The 16,353-nt window shown below is 40.3% G+C and overlaps 1 protein-coding gene across 7 annotated transcripts in view; it reads right to left on the bottom strand.

Moving 5' to 3' along the window:
* Positions 1–16,353, bottom strand: part of CPEB3 (cytoplasmic polyadenylation element binding protein 3) — a 185,309-nt gene that overhangs the window by 111,208 nt on the left and 57,748 nt on the right. For 5 of the 7 annotated variants that reach the window (XM_050959428.1, XM_050959432.1, XM_050959430.1 and 2 more), the window contains exon 3: positions 10,457–10,616. In XM_050959428.1, coding sequence (XP_050815385.1) covers positions 10,457–10,616 — 160 coding nt within the window. The remainder of the gene's footprint in view (positions 1–10,456; positions 10,617–16,353) is intronic. The other 2 variants (XM_050959433.1, XM_050959434.1) reach the window with 1 other exon arrangement.

Here is a 16,353-nt window from a genome sequence, read left to right as displayed (position 1 = left end):
TAATACTTACACAGCACTGTACCAACATACTGGGCAAAAGAATTACAACAGTAACAGCAGCAGTGCTATAGTTAATGGTCTGCTGTATTGCCGTAATAAACATTTTAGACTTACAAAAAATTCAACTCCATTTGGATGCTTCTGAATTTTAAGAGATTCAAGAAGCAACTATAATTTAAGCACCTATTTCTAACCTACAATGTGTCAACTTGATGTGTGCTCACAGAACATGGAGACTACTGTTTACCACAACCAGACATGAGGATCTATTCATCATAGTTGTCATGGTATGTGATCATTTTCTCATTGCACAAATGAACATTATGGTAACCTGCACTGTACATGTCTGACAACCAGCAGTTATGAAAACAGTTTGTATTAATGTGAAGCAGAGGCCTAGACCATTAAAGCTTGTCATTGAGCAAGTTCTTCTAACTTTCATTGAATAGACAAAAAGAGATGCTGTTACTGAGTAGTGAAAGCCAGCACCAAGAGAGAACAGTAAAATATTTATTAACAAGCCACATATTCCTCAGAGCCAAAATACTTGTGCTGCTGTTATATAGATGCCACATGCAATGCGAGGACCTTCAAGCAGCAGAAGTACATTTAGCTCATAAATGGCCACAGTTTTGATAACACTGATGTACTAGATACAGTAATTTTACAATAAATCTTACTGAATAGGAAAATAAAACAGGAATTATGGCTTCAGTCAAAGGGGATAGGCAAGCCTTCCCCTCCACCCCCCATGTACATATCTTTTGTGTAGCATCAACACTGTGTTAGACATCTTGGTTAAGCTTCTTTTATTCAAAGTTGAAAGAGGGCAAATTCATAACCTCACTAGAGAAAAATTAGCCTCCCCCACAAATATTTTTTAAAATATTGTATAATTTTCTTTATAAGATGCTGGATTTTAAAGTAGGAAGGAGAAAATTGAGTTATCAGAGCTGCAGATGCACATGAAGCCATAAATCAATGAAAGGACGTGGCAGGGAATATTTTTAAAAGTATCAGTTAATGTCTGCATCCCCAACCTAACAAAGAGAAAAATAAAAGACTCAGCATCTAGAGAAACATGTCAGAGAATAGATATACTGGATGTAGGCAAATAAGTGGTAAGCATGCTCATGGCAGTTACATTAAATAAGTTTGGTTTTTATTTATTTTTCTTAAGAAGAGAGTTATAAACCCTCATGCTTCAGGGCAGAACCAGATAAATGGGAAGAATTTTCCCTTGTGGGCAGGTTAATCCATAGTCATCTGCTGTGTGGTTTGTTGCAACTTACTCTAAATCTTCTGGTACAGTTGTCAGAGTCGAGATACTGAACTAGATGGACCATTGATTTGATCCAGGAAGGCAATATATGTCCCCACACAGGTGGAAAAAGAAAAAAAAAAGTCCTTTAGCCCAGTGCAAAGATTAAAGGAAACATGTATTTTGTTTCCCTTTGAACAAACTACTGAACTAGCCTCTGGTTGTTTTTTGTTTGTTTTTTCTCAGTGTCCCTTCTTCATCAATGTTTACAGGAAAGACACTGGTAGGGTGTGTCAAGGGAATGAGACATTAAGAAGTGGATAGTATGCTGCAATTAGTTTTTCTACAGCAAGTATTGTGAAGAATTGATCAGTGAATTCTATTTTTAAAGCTGAGATTCCAACATAAAACAATTTAGGAACATTCATTTCATTTGAATGGGGAAATTGTGAAATTTAGGGCAATATAAATAAAGTTCAGCTTCAGATTGAGAGAACACAAATATATGATCCTTTCTCATTTCCCCTTATCTTCCTTCGGTCATGCCACAAGACTCAAATTTCTTTGCCAAAGCGTTCTCCATAGAATTAGAACAGAAAGTGGGCTTCAGGGTAAAAGCCAGCAATTAACTGAAGAGTAGGATGTAAAATTGACTGTCCCTTCTGTGACAGATGCCACTGTACTCAGAAAACCTATGAGATTAATTAACAATATAGCCTGGATAAACTAAACAACTTAAATAATTGTACAAGTTGTATATCTGACACCTCTGGAATCACTATAAGGACTAGAGAAGTAATATTGTTGCTATTTATATATCTGTAGATGGATGGAAAGGGAATAGCAGTTACAAGTACAATTTACGATAATTAGATAGAATTATGCTAGTTGCCATACCAACTACAGAGATTTATTCTCCAATGTTATTCGTGACTATGTTTCAGAATACTGGAAGTGAAGATACCACAACATGGCCTTTAAAAATGTATTCAAATCACACTTGTTTTTAAAGGAAATCAGTCATTTATTTTTGGCTTCTAAAGAGATTTCTAAGAAGAAACAAAGTTTTAATCCCTGGAAAAATGTATCTTTGTCTAGAATAACTTCAAATGATAAAACATTAAAACTTTTATTTTAGTCGATAAAAATATTTTGAACAACATAACAGGAAGGAGAATAAAGAACTGATAAGAGAAAAATACCAGTAGTTTATCATTTGGTAGATTACATGGGCCGTATTGTATACGGAGGCAATGGAGGGCTTTGCTACAGAACATTGTCTTAGCTTAGTCTCCACTAACCCAGTAAGCCTTTTAAAAACAGGTAAATCTCTCTATTATTATTGCAAACAACATAGAATTAAATGCACATTCAATATTAATGTGATATAGCACTGAAAATTTAGATGAAAAGCAGGACATTCAAAGATATTAAAGTTTGCTTGGAAAACATCTTGCCTCTGAGTATCTGATGTAGTATATGTAGTCAGTATCAATTCAACAATCACAGACTAACATAGGTATATGGAAAAGTGTTCAGCAAATACTTATCTTGCAACGATGTATTAAGTGGCAATAGGGAAATAGAAAATAGTGTAGATACTATTTCTAAGTTTTCACAAACAGTAAAACTCACCTTAGTAACTAGGATTTGAGTGTGTTGTCTTTGTATATTTATACTTGAGGAATATGCCTCCTGGTGCCTGTGAACAGAAGCCTTTTCTTCTGTTTAGGTGAGGCACTTTCCAAGGCCCACATATTTAACAGAGCTTATCGCTGCTCTGAGCAATTTTGCCTAGGGAGGATCACTAAAACGGGGTAAGAGTCAACATGAGGAAGACCTAAACTGTATATCCAAGCCCAGCATCTCTTGTACCCAGCACTCTATGGTAATTAAATGTGTAATTGTAGATCTTTTGTGAGGTCTCTCACATGCTGCAGTACCAAACCTTGTCTTGCAAGTCCCCAGTAACTAGGGTACAACTGGTCCACTGAGGCATGCACCGTAGGTGCTTCATCTGCCAAGGCTATATGCCTCTAGCATATGGGGGGTCTCTATCATTCAACTTGCCTTCATATGCCACACTTTTCCTTGGGGCCAGACACCCTGCTTCTATGACTCACTCTTTCTAACTCTCCTCTGAATTGCCACAGAATCTCCTGCTGATGACTTTGCATGTTCCTGAGCACAACAGAGGGAAAAACCAACAACACTGTAGCAGATTCAGCACACCACTCTGCTGACCCATCACTGTTCAGCTGCCTCATCACAGATGTTTACTATTGCCTCTTCTGATGTTTCTGAGGTGATATCTTCACGAATTGAGGCTGGAAGCCTGAGGATGACACGAGAAGAGAATGTGCGAGCCTCTCTCTGACCTTGTTGGAAGAGTCAGAAAGACCTAGCTGTGGAATTGATGTCCTTCCATTTTCTCCAGCATCTTGCCCATCTTGAGGCTGAAAAGACTCTTCCCCCTTGAATAGGAGGACTCACATAAGACCAAGCTTAGATGAAAGGCCTAATTCAAAAAGAGGCAAAAGTATCATTTGAAAGACATAGCTGATGCAATGAATAGTCTGAAGCAACTTCAGCTGCCAACAGGATGTGGGTGGATACTGCATGCTCCTTAATCACCAGCTCCTTTATCTGCTCCGCAAGAAGTTGGCCCATTACATTAAATTGGTATCTTGCCCATGACAGAATTTGGCTACTGAGATATCCAAATACCCTTCGCTCACCCAAAAGCCAATCTTTTTCGCATCCTTATCTGATATGATAGCCCAAACTTGTCTTGGAACCTCTTCTCCTTTCATCATCTCTGACCCATTAATGAGCTAGAAGAACGGCAGGTTAGGATATATTACCCCCTCTATCCTGGCACCTGATAACGGCAACCTGCCCTCTTAAATCTGGCTGTGAAAAAGGCTAATATCAACCAAATATCCTTCGCCATGTCCAGTAGTTCATCTTTAATAGAGAGAGAGTTTCCTTTTCTTTTAGGATTTTCAGATGTCAAACTCCCAGTTTATCTTTTCCTGGTCAAATGAACTTTCCAAATCCAGGTCCCCTGGACATATGTTGTAATAGCCCCTGCAACCTCCTGAAAGTGGTTGTGAAAGAGAAACAGTGACTATATTGTCACAGTTCAGAGAAACTGCAACTGCAAATTTCCCCTCAGTGGTTCAGTAAAAATACCCACTCTTGGCTTTCAACTCCCCAGTTGTTTCTCTCCTCAGACTGAGATGAGAGTCTCTCCCTTCTGACTGAGGTATTCCCAGACTACACAGGTCCCCTGCCTTCACTGTGTCCTTTCCAGCACAGACAAGACACCTGCTTACTTTCTCTTCGGAAGCAGGTAACTGTACAATTGCTACAGACGTAGGGTACCATGTAGCAGTTCCTAAGCAAGCCAACTTTATTCTTAAGGTAAAAAGCATTATAGAGAAAACATATTAAAAATAATAAAAGAACCTATATGCATGCTAATAAGCTCAGCAGAATTCCTCCCAACTTTCACACTGACTCTGGGAAATGAGTTTAATACACCACCCTAAGGGCATCCTTGTGGTTACAAGTCCATCAGAGCTTCAGCTCAAAACAAGTACATTGTCTTATGAGGCCTCAGTAGGCCAAATCCTTCCAATCCTCCCCTAAGCACTGGGGTCCTCTGTGGGCCAGGGATCCTGTCCATTTGCTGGATCGGGAAGAAGGCCATCAGTTAGTATAAACTAAAGCTATTTATCCAAAAGTCTTTTCTTTGCCTGGGTCTCTGGAGAATCCAGCTTGAACTAGTATATGCTTCCCTCCCCCCCCAGTGGAACTTCAAAGGCTGGTAACAGAGGATGTTCATTAGGATCACTCCTCTATACTGAAGAACATACACAGTGCCACAACAGCACATACACAATTGCATTTTAATACAATGTACCTCGAAAAGTATTAACCCTAATTCAATAAGGTTTATCTTAATGCTATAATATTTGATCAGGATATTATAGGATATTTGCAAGTCTGTCAAACCTATATGCTTATAAGTTTTGAGGCTGAAGAAATCCCCTTTTGCTCACCATAAAAATGGTTGTTCCAAGTCCTTTCCCCTTCTTCCTCCTCTGAATGTGACAGCTGGTTAGGAACATTGGCCAAAAGAGAGGATAAGGCCACAGATGTTGAAACTGGTCTAGGTGGCACAAGAAGTGACTGGGGAAATGGCACCTTAACTGACTTGGGAGATGCAGAAAGTGAGGATCCCCAGATCCTGATGGTTGCAAAGGAAAATCATCAGTATGGCCAGCGAGCCACTGGGCTAGAGGAAAGGCAAGGAAAGGGGCCTGAAATGAGGTGCCCCAAGAGGCTGGAGAATCTGAGAGAACTGCTTGGAGCCCAAGAGAGTAAGAGCCCAGGATACTGAGCACTCCTGATTCAAGAGCTGTCCCTGAGAGCCTATAAGCCCAGGCAGACTAGGATAACTCACAGAACAGAGTATCAGAGACTCCATCTGAGCCCAGCCTCATCAGAATTGGATAGAGTTTTCCCCAGAAAAGTGAACTCAAAAGAACCAGTCTATGCTCTGAAGATAGCGCCAAAAGACTAATATTGACCATCACTGGAGAAGAACCAGGAATCCTAGTGACCAGGAAAAATGTGTAAAGCTGAATAAGTCCCTTGAATTGGCAATGCCATGACAAAACTCAACTGCATACTCTCTAGACACATGAATTCCCTCCCCCCCCCGCCCCTTTTCCAGGTTGGTGCTGAGAACTCCAGCACTGAAGATCCGTTTGCACTTTTCCTGTCCTATCCTCTACCAACTTTATTGGCATCAAGCACAAAGGAGACAAACTCAAAGTATCCCAGCACAAAGTGGACAAACACTTGATCATATGTCAGAGCCAAGAAAGCATGGTGCCTTCACTGCCTTTTAGTACAGGTCTCTGATTGAAGGCCTTAAAAGTGCTGTGATCCAGGAATGGATTTTCTCCACATAGAACAAATGGCAGAGCACAGGGGACTTAGATATCTCCAAGGAGGGAGCAATATATCACACACCACTTAATTCTGTCCTTCAGATCTGAATCCTTAAAGTCGATTAGACCTTCTGGTTGTATTCCAGAACCCTACTTCGAAGTAAAAACTAGGACCAAGATATTTGACCTAACCTTATGGTTCTATTTTTGAACATCTTGGCCTAGATATATAATGGCACAACTTAGGTACACCCAAAAAAATTTTAAATCACCTCCCACCACCATCCCACACCCCTCCATCAGCGGTAAAAACCAAAACCAAAAGATTTTAGGCAGAGAGAAAATCCTTACATTCCCATCTGGCCCTTGAAAAGGAAGGAACAGAAGCAGTAGGGGGCCACATTTCCTCTTTTATTATCTCTGCTTCAAAAGTCTATTGGCAAACAGGGCTCCTGTGGCCCCAGTAGATGCTACTTTTCCAGAAGATTTCTGAAGCTCTGCAGTACTGGGAGCAAGGTATCACATAAGTGTGAATATGCATAGGCCATCTCAAAGAAGTCTGAACATTTGCTCAAAAGTTTGTTCATTTCCCTCTGGCAGGCTGACATTTTCTTTGAAATAGTCATATTGGCTCTGCAACAGGCCTGAAGCTTCCAAGATTTATATAGTTTGGAAGGCAGAGTGAAACTTTTTACTAGAATGAACTAATGCTTGCCTCTGTTTTCCCAAAACAGTGCTTTTGCTATTTGTCTTTTCACCTCTCCCATCTGTTTGAAAGCTTGTACAATATTAAAACTAGTACGATTAATAAAGCCAATTGACATGTAAGTGCATACTAGCAAGAGTAATTTAGGCAGATTAGCCTACTTTACCAAGGGTGAGCAATTCATTAACTAAAAAGGTAATCTTCTCAAATGCAAGATGCCCTAATTTGGGAGAGATCCATCTCAGTTGAAACAAACTTGAAATATTTGGATTTTAGAATGGTAGCTTTACCTAGTGAACTAATTGAGACATGCCCACTTACTGAGAGTAGTCATAAACCACCCGCCAGTCTCTCTGAAGCTTTCAGTTACTTACTATGAGAGTATTACTCTCCATTAAATGACCTGCAGTAGCTTGTTTGAACAAGACAGAACACACTCCAGCATCTCCAGGAGAGGAAGAACTTCCTGAAGTTGAATCCTAGGAAGACAGATTATGTTTGTGGGCAGAGGGAAACACTTTGAAGAACTATCTGCCTGGCCCAGCTTGACTACAGTCACATGGCCCCGCAGATCCAGACAGTTTACAGTTTGAAAGTTCTTCTGGATTTCCTACCAAGGCTGGCCTTGGATAGCAGCATCTGTGAAAAACTCCACCTACTAAATCTGACTGGCTAGGAGAACATGTTCCATCCTTGCTGATGATTTGGCAACTACCCTTTGCACAAAACGTTATCCATGACAGCTGGTTCAGATTTGCCTGTTCTGAAACGGTTTTTTATTCCACATGAAGATATATTTATTAGCTTTTCACACATACCATAGCTGTTTTACTTAGAAATCAACTCCCCAGTCTCACCGTGGATACCTGGATCTTAGACCAGTAACAGTAGAAAAATTTAGTTCCTGCTGCCCAGGGCCACTCAAAGAGGGGGGGCAAGCAGGGCAATTTGCCCCAGGTCCCGGGCCCTGCAGGGCCCCCCATGAGAGTTTTTCAGGGCCCATGGAGTGGGGTCCTTCACTCGCTCTGGGGGTCCCGGAAAACTTTTCTTCTGCTCCGGGTCTTCGGTGGCATGGGGTTCTTCTGCTCCAGGGCAGAACCACCCCCCACCGCCGAATTACTGCTGAAGACCCAGCTCTTCAGCAGCGGGTCCCGCTTCGGAAGTAATTCGGTGGTGGGGGGCCCACACCGCGGGTCTTCGGGGCACTTCGGTGGTGGGTCCAGAGTGGAAGGACACCCCCCACCCCCGAATTACCACCAAAGTGGGGGTCCCCCGCTGCCAAAGACCCCAGACCCCCTGAATCCCCTGGGTGGCCCTGCTGCTGCCCTCAAATATTTATTGGTGTGTTTGTGTCTGTGTGTGTGTCTCCAACACAATCATAGGACTGGAAGGGACCTCGAGAAGTCATCTAGTTCAGTCCCCTACACTCATGGCAGGGTTGAGTATTGTCTAGACCATCTCTGACAGGTGTTTGTCTAACCTGGTCTTAAAGATCTCCAATGATGTAGATTCCACAACTTCCCTAGGCAATTTATTCCAGTGCCTAATTACCCTAAAAGTTAGGAAATGTTTCCTAATGTCCAAAGTAAACCACACTTGCTGCAATTTAAGCCCATTACTTCTTGTCCTATCTTCAGATATTAGAACAGTTTTTTCCCTTCCTCCTTGTAACAATCTTTTATGTACTTAAAAAACTGTTATGTTCCCTCCCCCTCCATTTTCTTTCCTCCAGACTAAACAAACCCATTTTTTCAATCTTCCCTCACAGGTCATGCTTTCTAGACCTTTAATCATTTTTGTTGCTCTTTCTCTAGATCTTCTCTAATTTGTCCACATCTTTCCTGAAATGTGGTGTCCAGAATGGAAACAATACTCCAGCTGAGGCGAATCAGCATGGAATAGAGTGGAAGAATTACTTTTCATGTCTTGCTTAAAACACTCCTGCTAATACTTCCCAGAAGGATGTTTGCTTTTTTTTGCAACAATGTTACTCTGTTGACACATTTATCTTGTGATCCACTATGACCTCTAGATCCCTTTTCATTATCTCTGCATGTATAACTACAATTGCATGAATCAGTAAACAAAAAGTTCCCCAGACCACTCACTCATGTGGCATTAGCTGAGTGGCAGAAGTAGTTTAATCTGTCCCTGGGCAGTTGAAAGGACAGATCTGCTCCTGCAGCAGAAGTAATCATCAATATTTCCCAGCATCCACCAAGCAAATAAGTTACACTACTTCCAACCCATCCATTTGGGTTTTAATTCTAGTATACATACACAATATCTATCTATATACATGGTCTGGGGAACTTTTTGTTCACTAATTCATGCAAATCAATCTACAGACCCATCTATCTTTTTGTAATCTTGCTGACTTGTTAAACTTGAGAATAGCTGCACATCCTTGTTTCAAAATTGCTAAGGATTTTTACTTTAAGGGTGGAAAGTAGTAAGTCTTTGAGTGAGCAAATATTGAGCTAATTGCAATCATCACCCAACTTTAGCACCAACAACAACTATAGTTATACATGCAAAGATAATGAATGTATTAGGTGGTAACTGCTCAAGTCAGGATATTGTACTTGATTATTTGATGGACAAGTAGTCTGTTACTGTATGTCACATCCTGATTGAATTATTGCATCAGACAAGTATATAAATTGTCATGTGTACGGTATTCAATCTACTGTGTATAAATCACACTAGCAAGAAATATTTCTTTTTGATACGCCTCTAATCTTTTTTTCCCCCACTGAGTTCTCTTCACCCCTTTCAAAACTCAAAGTTCCATTTCTTCAGTTTTCTGCCAATACACGTGGTCCTGTGTCACAGCCATCATACTTTGGAACTTGTCAGCACTATCACTCAACTGTCTGGGTAGGTGAGACAAAAAACCACTATTGCTGAGAGTAGTGCTTTCACAACAATGCCAGTCTGGAGATCACAATACCAGCTGTCAAACTTGAATCTCACACCTGATCACACAAATATTACTACAGTTGCTATGATATGTGTGTGTGTGTGCGCGCGCGCGCATATTATAATTATTTATATATATTATAAAGATATTCTTTAAATTCTGTTTTAATATCCATGATAAAGGGAATGTTTTAGATAACCATCTTCTAACTTAATGATTCATGCAAAATGGTCTATTACTTTAAAAAGTTACATAAAATTAAAAATTGAACTGGATTCTTGTTAATTGCTTGTTTTCTGAAATAGAAGACCGAAGCTGAAAACCTTACTGAGCAATTTTTTAAGACTGAAAACAGAAACAAGTCTCTATAAAACTAAAGGTTAGATAACATTGGAATTCATCATCTTGCACATATGGCATACTACATTCATACACCTTTAGTCTTGGTCGTCTCCAATTATTGAGTCATATTTTTAGATGGGCAAATAGCAGCTTTAAATATTCACCACTTGGTTTACTAGCAGAAAATGTATAGCAATTATTGAAAAGTTGATTTTTTTGTTTAAACACCAAGCAAGCATGGACATATGAATATTCCTAACCTGTAAAATGATTCCTCCACATTATATCAGCGAAACTCATTGGTGGGCCACTGGGAGGGTAGTGTTTACCTTTCAGAGGCTCATGATCAGTCCTTATCATATCCATTAAGGAATTTTCCAAAGAGTGCAAGTTAAAAGTGTCATAGGGCCTATTCCGGTCCTAAAAGAAAAGATACAGAAAGAAAAAACACTGTTACCATGTAGTCATTTTATAACACAAGCACACTTCATACATTGTATTACTTCAGCATTACCAGTTATACGATTTTCCTCCATGATACTTTTAAACATTTATAATAAATCAAGATAAATTATAATTGTGGTATTTGTAAATATACTGTTAAATAGGATAATACATGTGACTGCTGAAAATAATATATGGTAAGAGTTTTAAAATATACTTCTCTCTAAAATAGGTGTGTACAACTCTTACCCCAATAACAGTCTCTACATTTAATTAGGATTTGGAAATAACCCCTCCTCCCACACACATTTTTGGGGGGAACGGGGAGAGAGTGTGACATGCAGAGTTTTAAAATTGTATTTCTTTGTTTCCAGCTTCTGACTTCATTTTCTGACATAGTGCTGCTCTGAGCATATGTGGCACAGAAGCCATCAGTGCTCAGGCAGCCAGATCTTCCCAGCAGAACATTGTTGCTTTCCTCTATGGAAGTCTAACAGTGCAGAGGCAAACTCTCAGATTATAAAGGTACACAACAAGGCACAAGGCAAAGCAAGAGAGCTAAGAGGGGCAATATTGCCAGCTTCAAGGTGTTCAAAAATATGGAATCAGGCACCAAAAAACCCTGAAGAGATTTCTTTTAAATATCATGATTAAGCCTTATTAATTTGAGATTTTTTTTTATTTACCTTCTGCTTTTTGAATCTTTAAGGATTAATTTGACCTCAAATTAAAATGACAAATTTCATATTTAGAGAAGAAACCCTGGTTCTAGTTTTACTCACAAAGCCCTAGCTACAGGTTCAAGGATTTGTTGAGGGCTGAAATGGGTATAACCAGAGAGACAAGGTGGGTGAGGTAATATTTTTAATTGCACCAACTTCTGTTCGTGGGAAAGACAAGCTTTTGAGCCACACAGACCTCTTCTTCAGGTCTGGGAAAGATACTCTGAGCATCACAGCTAAAAGATATTACCTCATCCATCTTATCTATCTAATATCCTGGGACCAACATGGCTACAACTACATTTCATACAATAATGGGTGTAACCACACATTTTAAATTGAGAATTTAACATGAGGCAGACTTTTGAGTCTTAACTTCACCAGAAGGACATCAAATTATATGCTTAGAGATGATGCTACTGTATCAACTACCTAATCCACTATCCTGCCACTGCAATACAGTATTTGTAAGGAATGGATACTCAGTATGGGCAAGTTGGTGGAAAAGGTTAGATAGAAATTAGGTTGAATTTCTCTCTCTCACACAAAGCATCTATAAATTTAACCTAAGAGATTTTACATAGAAGATTCAAGTTTCTTTAAATAAACACAATCTCTAACTTTTTTTTAGCATATCAGTCTAATAAACTAAATATATACATATAGCTGGTATTAAAAAAATAAAAAAAGACTATAGGGGACTAGGATTAAAAAAAATCTTTACATAGTTAAAGGGCACCAATATAAGGGAAATGGAAGAAATGCTTGAGAAGGAATAATATGTAACAGGATGAAATTGAGCAAAAGAAATTTTGAAGCTGGACAGCAAGAAAAAGTTTTAACAACGAGGTCAATTAGACCATGGAATAATCTTCTTAAGGAAGTGATGGAATCCCTGCTGCCAATGTTATTTAAACTTAAGACAAAGCACTTGAGAATGTTATGCAGGGCACCATCCTGCTGATAAGGATATGGAATGGGTAATCTTATAGAACTTTTCCATCTCTAAATTCTAGGATTTTATGAGTGATCAAACTTCATTTAATTAAACTTAATGCATCAGATACTTCATTCTAGTCATCAGTTGGGAAATATACTACAAATCGGAACCTTTATATTCTCAGTCAATTCACTCACACTGTTACTGACAAATAAGAAGGAAGGAGCAGGTAGAAGAAGGTAGCAGAAAGCATTAGATTTCCTACTGTGCTATGTTACATTCACTTCCTCCTGCAGTAAATAAAAGCGATTCAACATTCCTTTGTGTAACTGAGTAACATCTGCCTTAGACCTAAGAATCACAGAGTCAAAGTTCTCTTCTATGCTCTGACATCACAAGATCACTCATGCAGGCCAGGAGGTTAAGTACAGCTTTGAGAAAGCAGCAATATCCATAAAGCATATTTAATATGAGGTTTTTTCCCTTCCATATGTGGATCTGGCATGACTAGCAGAGGATCTAGACATTTCACATGAAGAAAGCTACACTTCTGGAGCTTTCTGATCAGCTTGCCCTGACCCTTCAGCATCAAAATACCACACATGAGGATGGCCATATTGGTCCAGAAGTGAGTTGCTATAACCATCTGGAAGCTGGTGACCCCAGACTGCTACAAGGCCTTTGCTAACTAGTTTGGTGTTGGAAAGTCAACTGTGGGTAAAGTGGTGGCAAAGGTTTCTGAGGCAATCAGGCATGTGATTTACCCAAAAATAATGGGCATAAACAATATCCCTGAACTAATTGCTGGTTTTGAAAGAATGCTAAGAAGGTTCAATTACATTCTCAGTAGGTCCAGAATGGTGCTTAAATGTGCATTTGTCAGACTGAAATACCGCTGGTGCTGTTTACAGACACCTTTAGATGCCTGGGTCATCAATGCAGTCCTCATTGTGGCTTGCTAGGCTCTTCAACATCTTTGTGAAACCAAGTGTGAGCCATTTGCCCCTGATTATGGAGCTCTGACAGTAATGGATTGCTGAACTAGTACACCTATGATAGCTGGAGCATGATGCACCTGGGCAACAGAAATCTGGGATACTCCGTGTTCCAACATTATGGATTTGCACAGGTCAATGGAAGAGGGGAAATAGTAAGTTTATGAATGTTTTTGTACAGCAAATCATGCAATAAAAGGGGATACTGTCACTGTACACAGTTAATGGGGAGTTGATTGTTATGAATTTTACATAAGGATGAGATGACTTTATGGAAGCAGGCTGCACATTTACATTATGGATTACTGTACACAGATGTATAGAAAGACTGTGTTAGAATACAACCTCCCTGCTGTGCCTTACTATGTGTTTATCTTTATTATTCAAAACACACATTATATGATGTGACCTAGCAATGGCAATAAATGTTCTTAAATAAATAAAATCCTTTTATTTGTGAACATGGATGTATTACAAACAAACTAAAAATCTTACATTACAACTGCCATTAGAACACCAAAACATTAATAAATCAACACCAAACCAGTAATAAAACAAAATGCATAAGCCAAACACTGAACAGTGCAAACAGTGAAACCAGTGCTATCAAAATAATCCTCTAAATTTTGCATGTCCTCTGGCATGTTTTTCCTTCCCTTCCTTTAGGATGCACTTGGTATCACTGCACAGGTATGGAGGCCTGCAGATTGGCCAGGGTCAAGCACAGTGGTTGAAGTATGCAGGGGAAAGAGGGCTTGGGTGGGGGTGAAGGACAGCAAGTGTGTAGATTTGTCCAGCAGCTTTTATGTCCCAGTTGCATATGCCATCCAACCATGGAACTGTCCAAAAAGTGTTCCCGGTCTGTAGTGTGTGGTACTGTGGAGGGGACTTAGGCTGAGGCACAGGTGCAGCAGGAGTTTGTGCTTTCACAGCCATTAGCAAAAGCTGCCTCTCAAACAGATCTGTCTGCTACATTCGGTCTTCCTCCCTCAAGTGATGTTCCTGTTCCAGGGACTGTGATGCTCCCTCACTGCAATTCTGTCCTTAAGCTCTGCAGCCTGCTTGTGACTTTCCACATGATGTGTCTCCTTCTCTTTGGTAGTGCACCTGCTTGCTGGCCCTGTCCAGAATGTCAACCATAAGTTCATCAAGGTAACACCGCCTCTTCAACTGATCCATGAGGGTTCTGAGACCCAGCGTTCTGCCTATGTGTGCCTGAGCTACTGAGGTAGAATGGCCAATTCAGGTTGAGGGACCTGCAAGCAGACATAAAACAGTACATTATTGTCTCAATAATTCAGATGGTTCAGTGCATGAGCATAGGAAAAATCCTTGTGAATAAGGGTAAAAAAAAGGCACTTTGTAAAACTAAACTTCAATATATTGAGAGAGGAACTCTTCAGATACTAAAAGTTCCATGGACACAACCTGGTTAACTGCAGTGAAAAAAAGAGTGCACAGAGAATGGTAAGTTAAAAATCGAAATTGTTTTTTGTTTAGAAAATCGCCAAACACTTTGGACTTTTTGGGGTGTGTGTATGAGGGGTTGGACTGTAGCTTACTACATAAGCCCCTCTCTATCATTTCACGCACTCATGTTTTGGAGGACAAAACAATTCTTGCGGTTCCAGAACAGTAAAGGGATATTTTATTCCAAGCCGTTCATTGCAAGCCAGCTGTATGTGCCACAGACGTTTTCAAATTTATGCTGACTGAACAGCATATTTATGGGTGGCCTGGTCATATACCAAGGTGAGACTCAAAAATATGCCCTTCCCCAAAATGTGCCTGCCTATCGGGAGCTCTTACTACAGGAAAAGTTTGCAGCGATCAGTACTTGGTATTAGGTCAAAAGTCATGGGGCAATCAACAGGATGTTATGTTAGCATCCACATGGATTACTGCCTCCTCACATCTTCTGATACAGCCTGTTATGACTGCATGCAAACACATATGCTAATATGGACTTGCCAAGAACTCCACAGCAACATTCCATCCCCTCAGCACAGTTCTGAACTGCATACAACTCCCAACTGTATTTTGGACAAATGACTGCACCACCTGTGGACTACATTCAGCTTAGATGTACTGCATTTCACTCTCCCTCTCCCTCCCAATACAGTTCACTGTTTACAGGAAGCTTGTTAAACCATTGGGCTAGTACAGAGCAGCATAGTAACAGGGAAAGCAATATAAGGTTCACATTTTAACACCCTGGCACATCATAGCATGAATGTGCGAGTTTCTATTAAAAATTTTTTTTAAATGCTTTTTTCACAGTTTGTACTTCCCAATCTCCATTTTGAATTCCAGATGGTATTGATAATGGAGAAGGGAGCAAGGAGGGTGCTAAGCTTCTGGCATGCAATCAACCATAACGTATCATGCTGCTACCAGAGAATGGTATTAACTTTTGCATTTGTAACCCCTCCCATTATTACATTAATAAAAACATGAAGACAAACTTACCATGCTCCAGGGGGACTTCTGTCTCTTGCATTTCTGCTGCCAGTTCTATAGCAGGCTGGTCCTCCAGGGGTGACATCAAAAAGTTCCTCCAAGTAGACACCCAGGATGATCTGCAGCTGCTCTAGTGGCTAAGTAAGCCTCCTCGGGAGCTGGGTTCAGCAAATCACTTCAATAGCTTCATCCGGTGCCTGCTGGCTTCCCCCTTCCAGTCTTATACTGGATTCATGGGTGAGAAAGTCACCATCCCAGCTGACTGGGCTGTCATGAAGAGTTGGTGGCTCTGTGCTTTGCACAGTACCAAACACCCAGTCAGACGCCTCAGGATAGAGACAGGAAGACAGCAAGTTCCCATCACTGGCTTTCCGATAGTTGGTCTTGAGCCACTTAATCCTCTCCCTGTAGTGGTCACTGGTCTGGTGAATCCCCAATGCTGCCAGTTTCTTCTCTACTTCCTGGTACAAGTAGTCATTCCTGGAATTTCTTCTCACCTCACATCAGATTCACCAAAATGTAACTGTGCTCCCATGACCAGGAGGCAGCACACTTGTCAAAGGACTTCTTCTGGTCGATGGCCATTGCAAATGCAG

The sequence above is a fragment of the Gopherus flavomarginatus genome, chromosome 6 (genome assembly GCF_025201925.1).
Source record: "Gopherus flavomarginatus isolate rGopFla2 chromosome 6, rGopFla2.mat.asm, whole genome shotgun sequence".
Classification (NCBI taxonomy): domain Eukaryota; kingdom Metazoa; phylum Chordata; order Testudines; family Testudinidae; genus Gopherus; species Gopherus flavomarginatus.
This window is presented reverse-complemented; position numbering and strand designations above follow the sequence as displayed.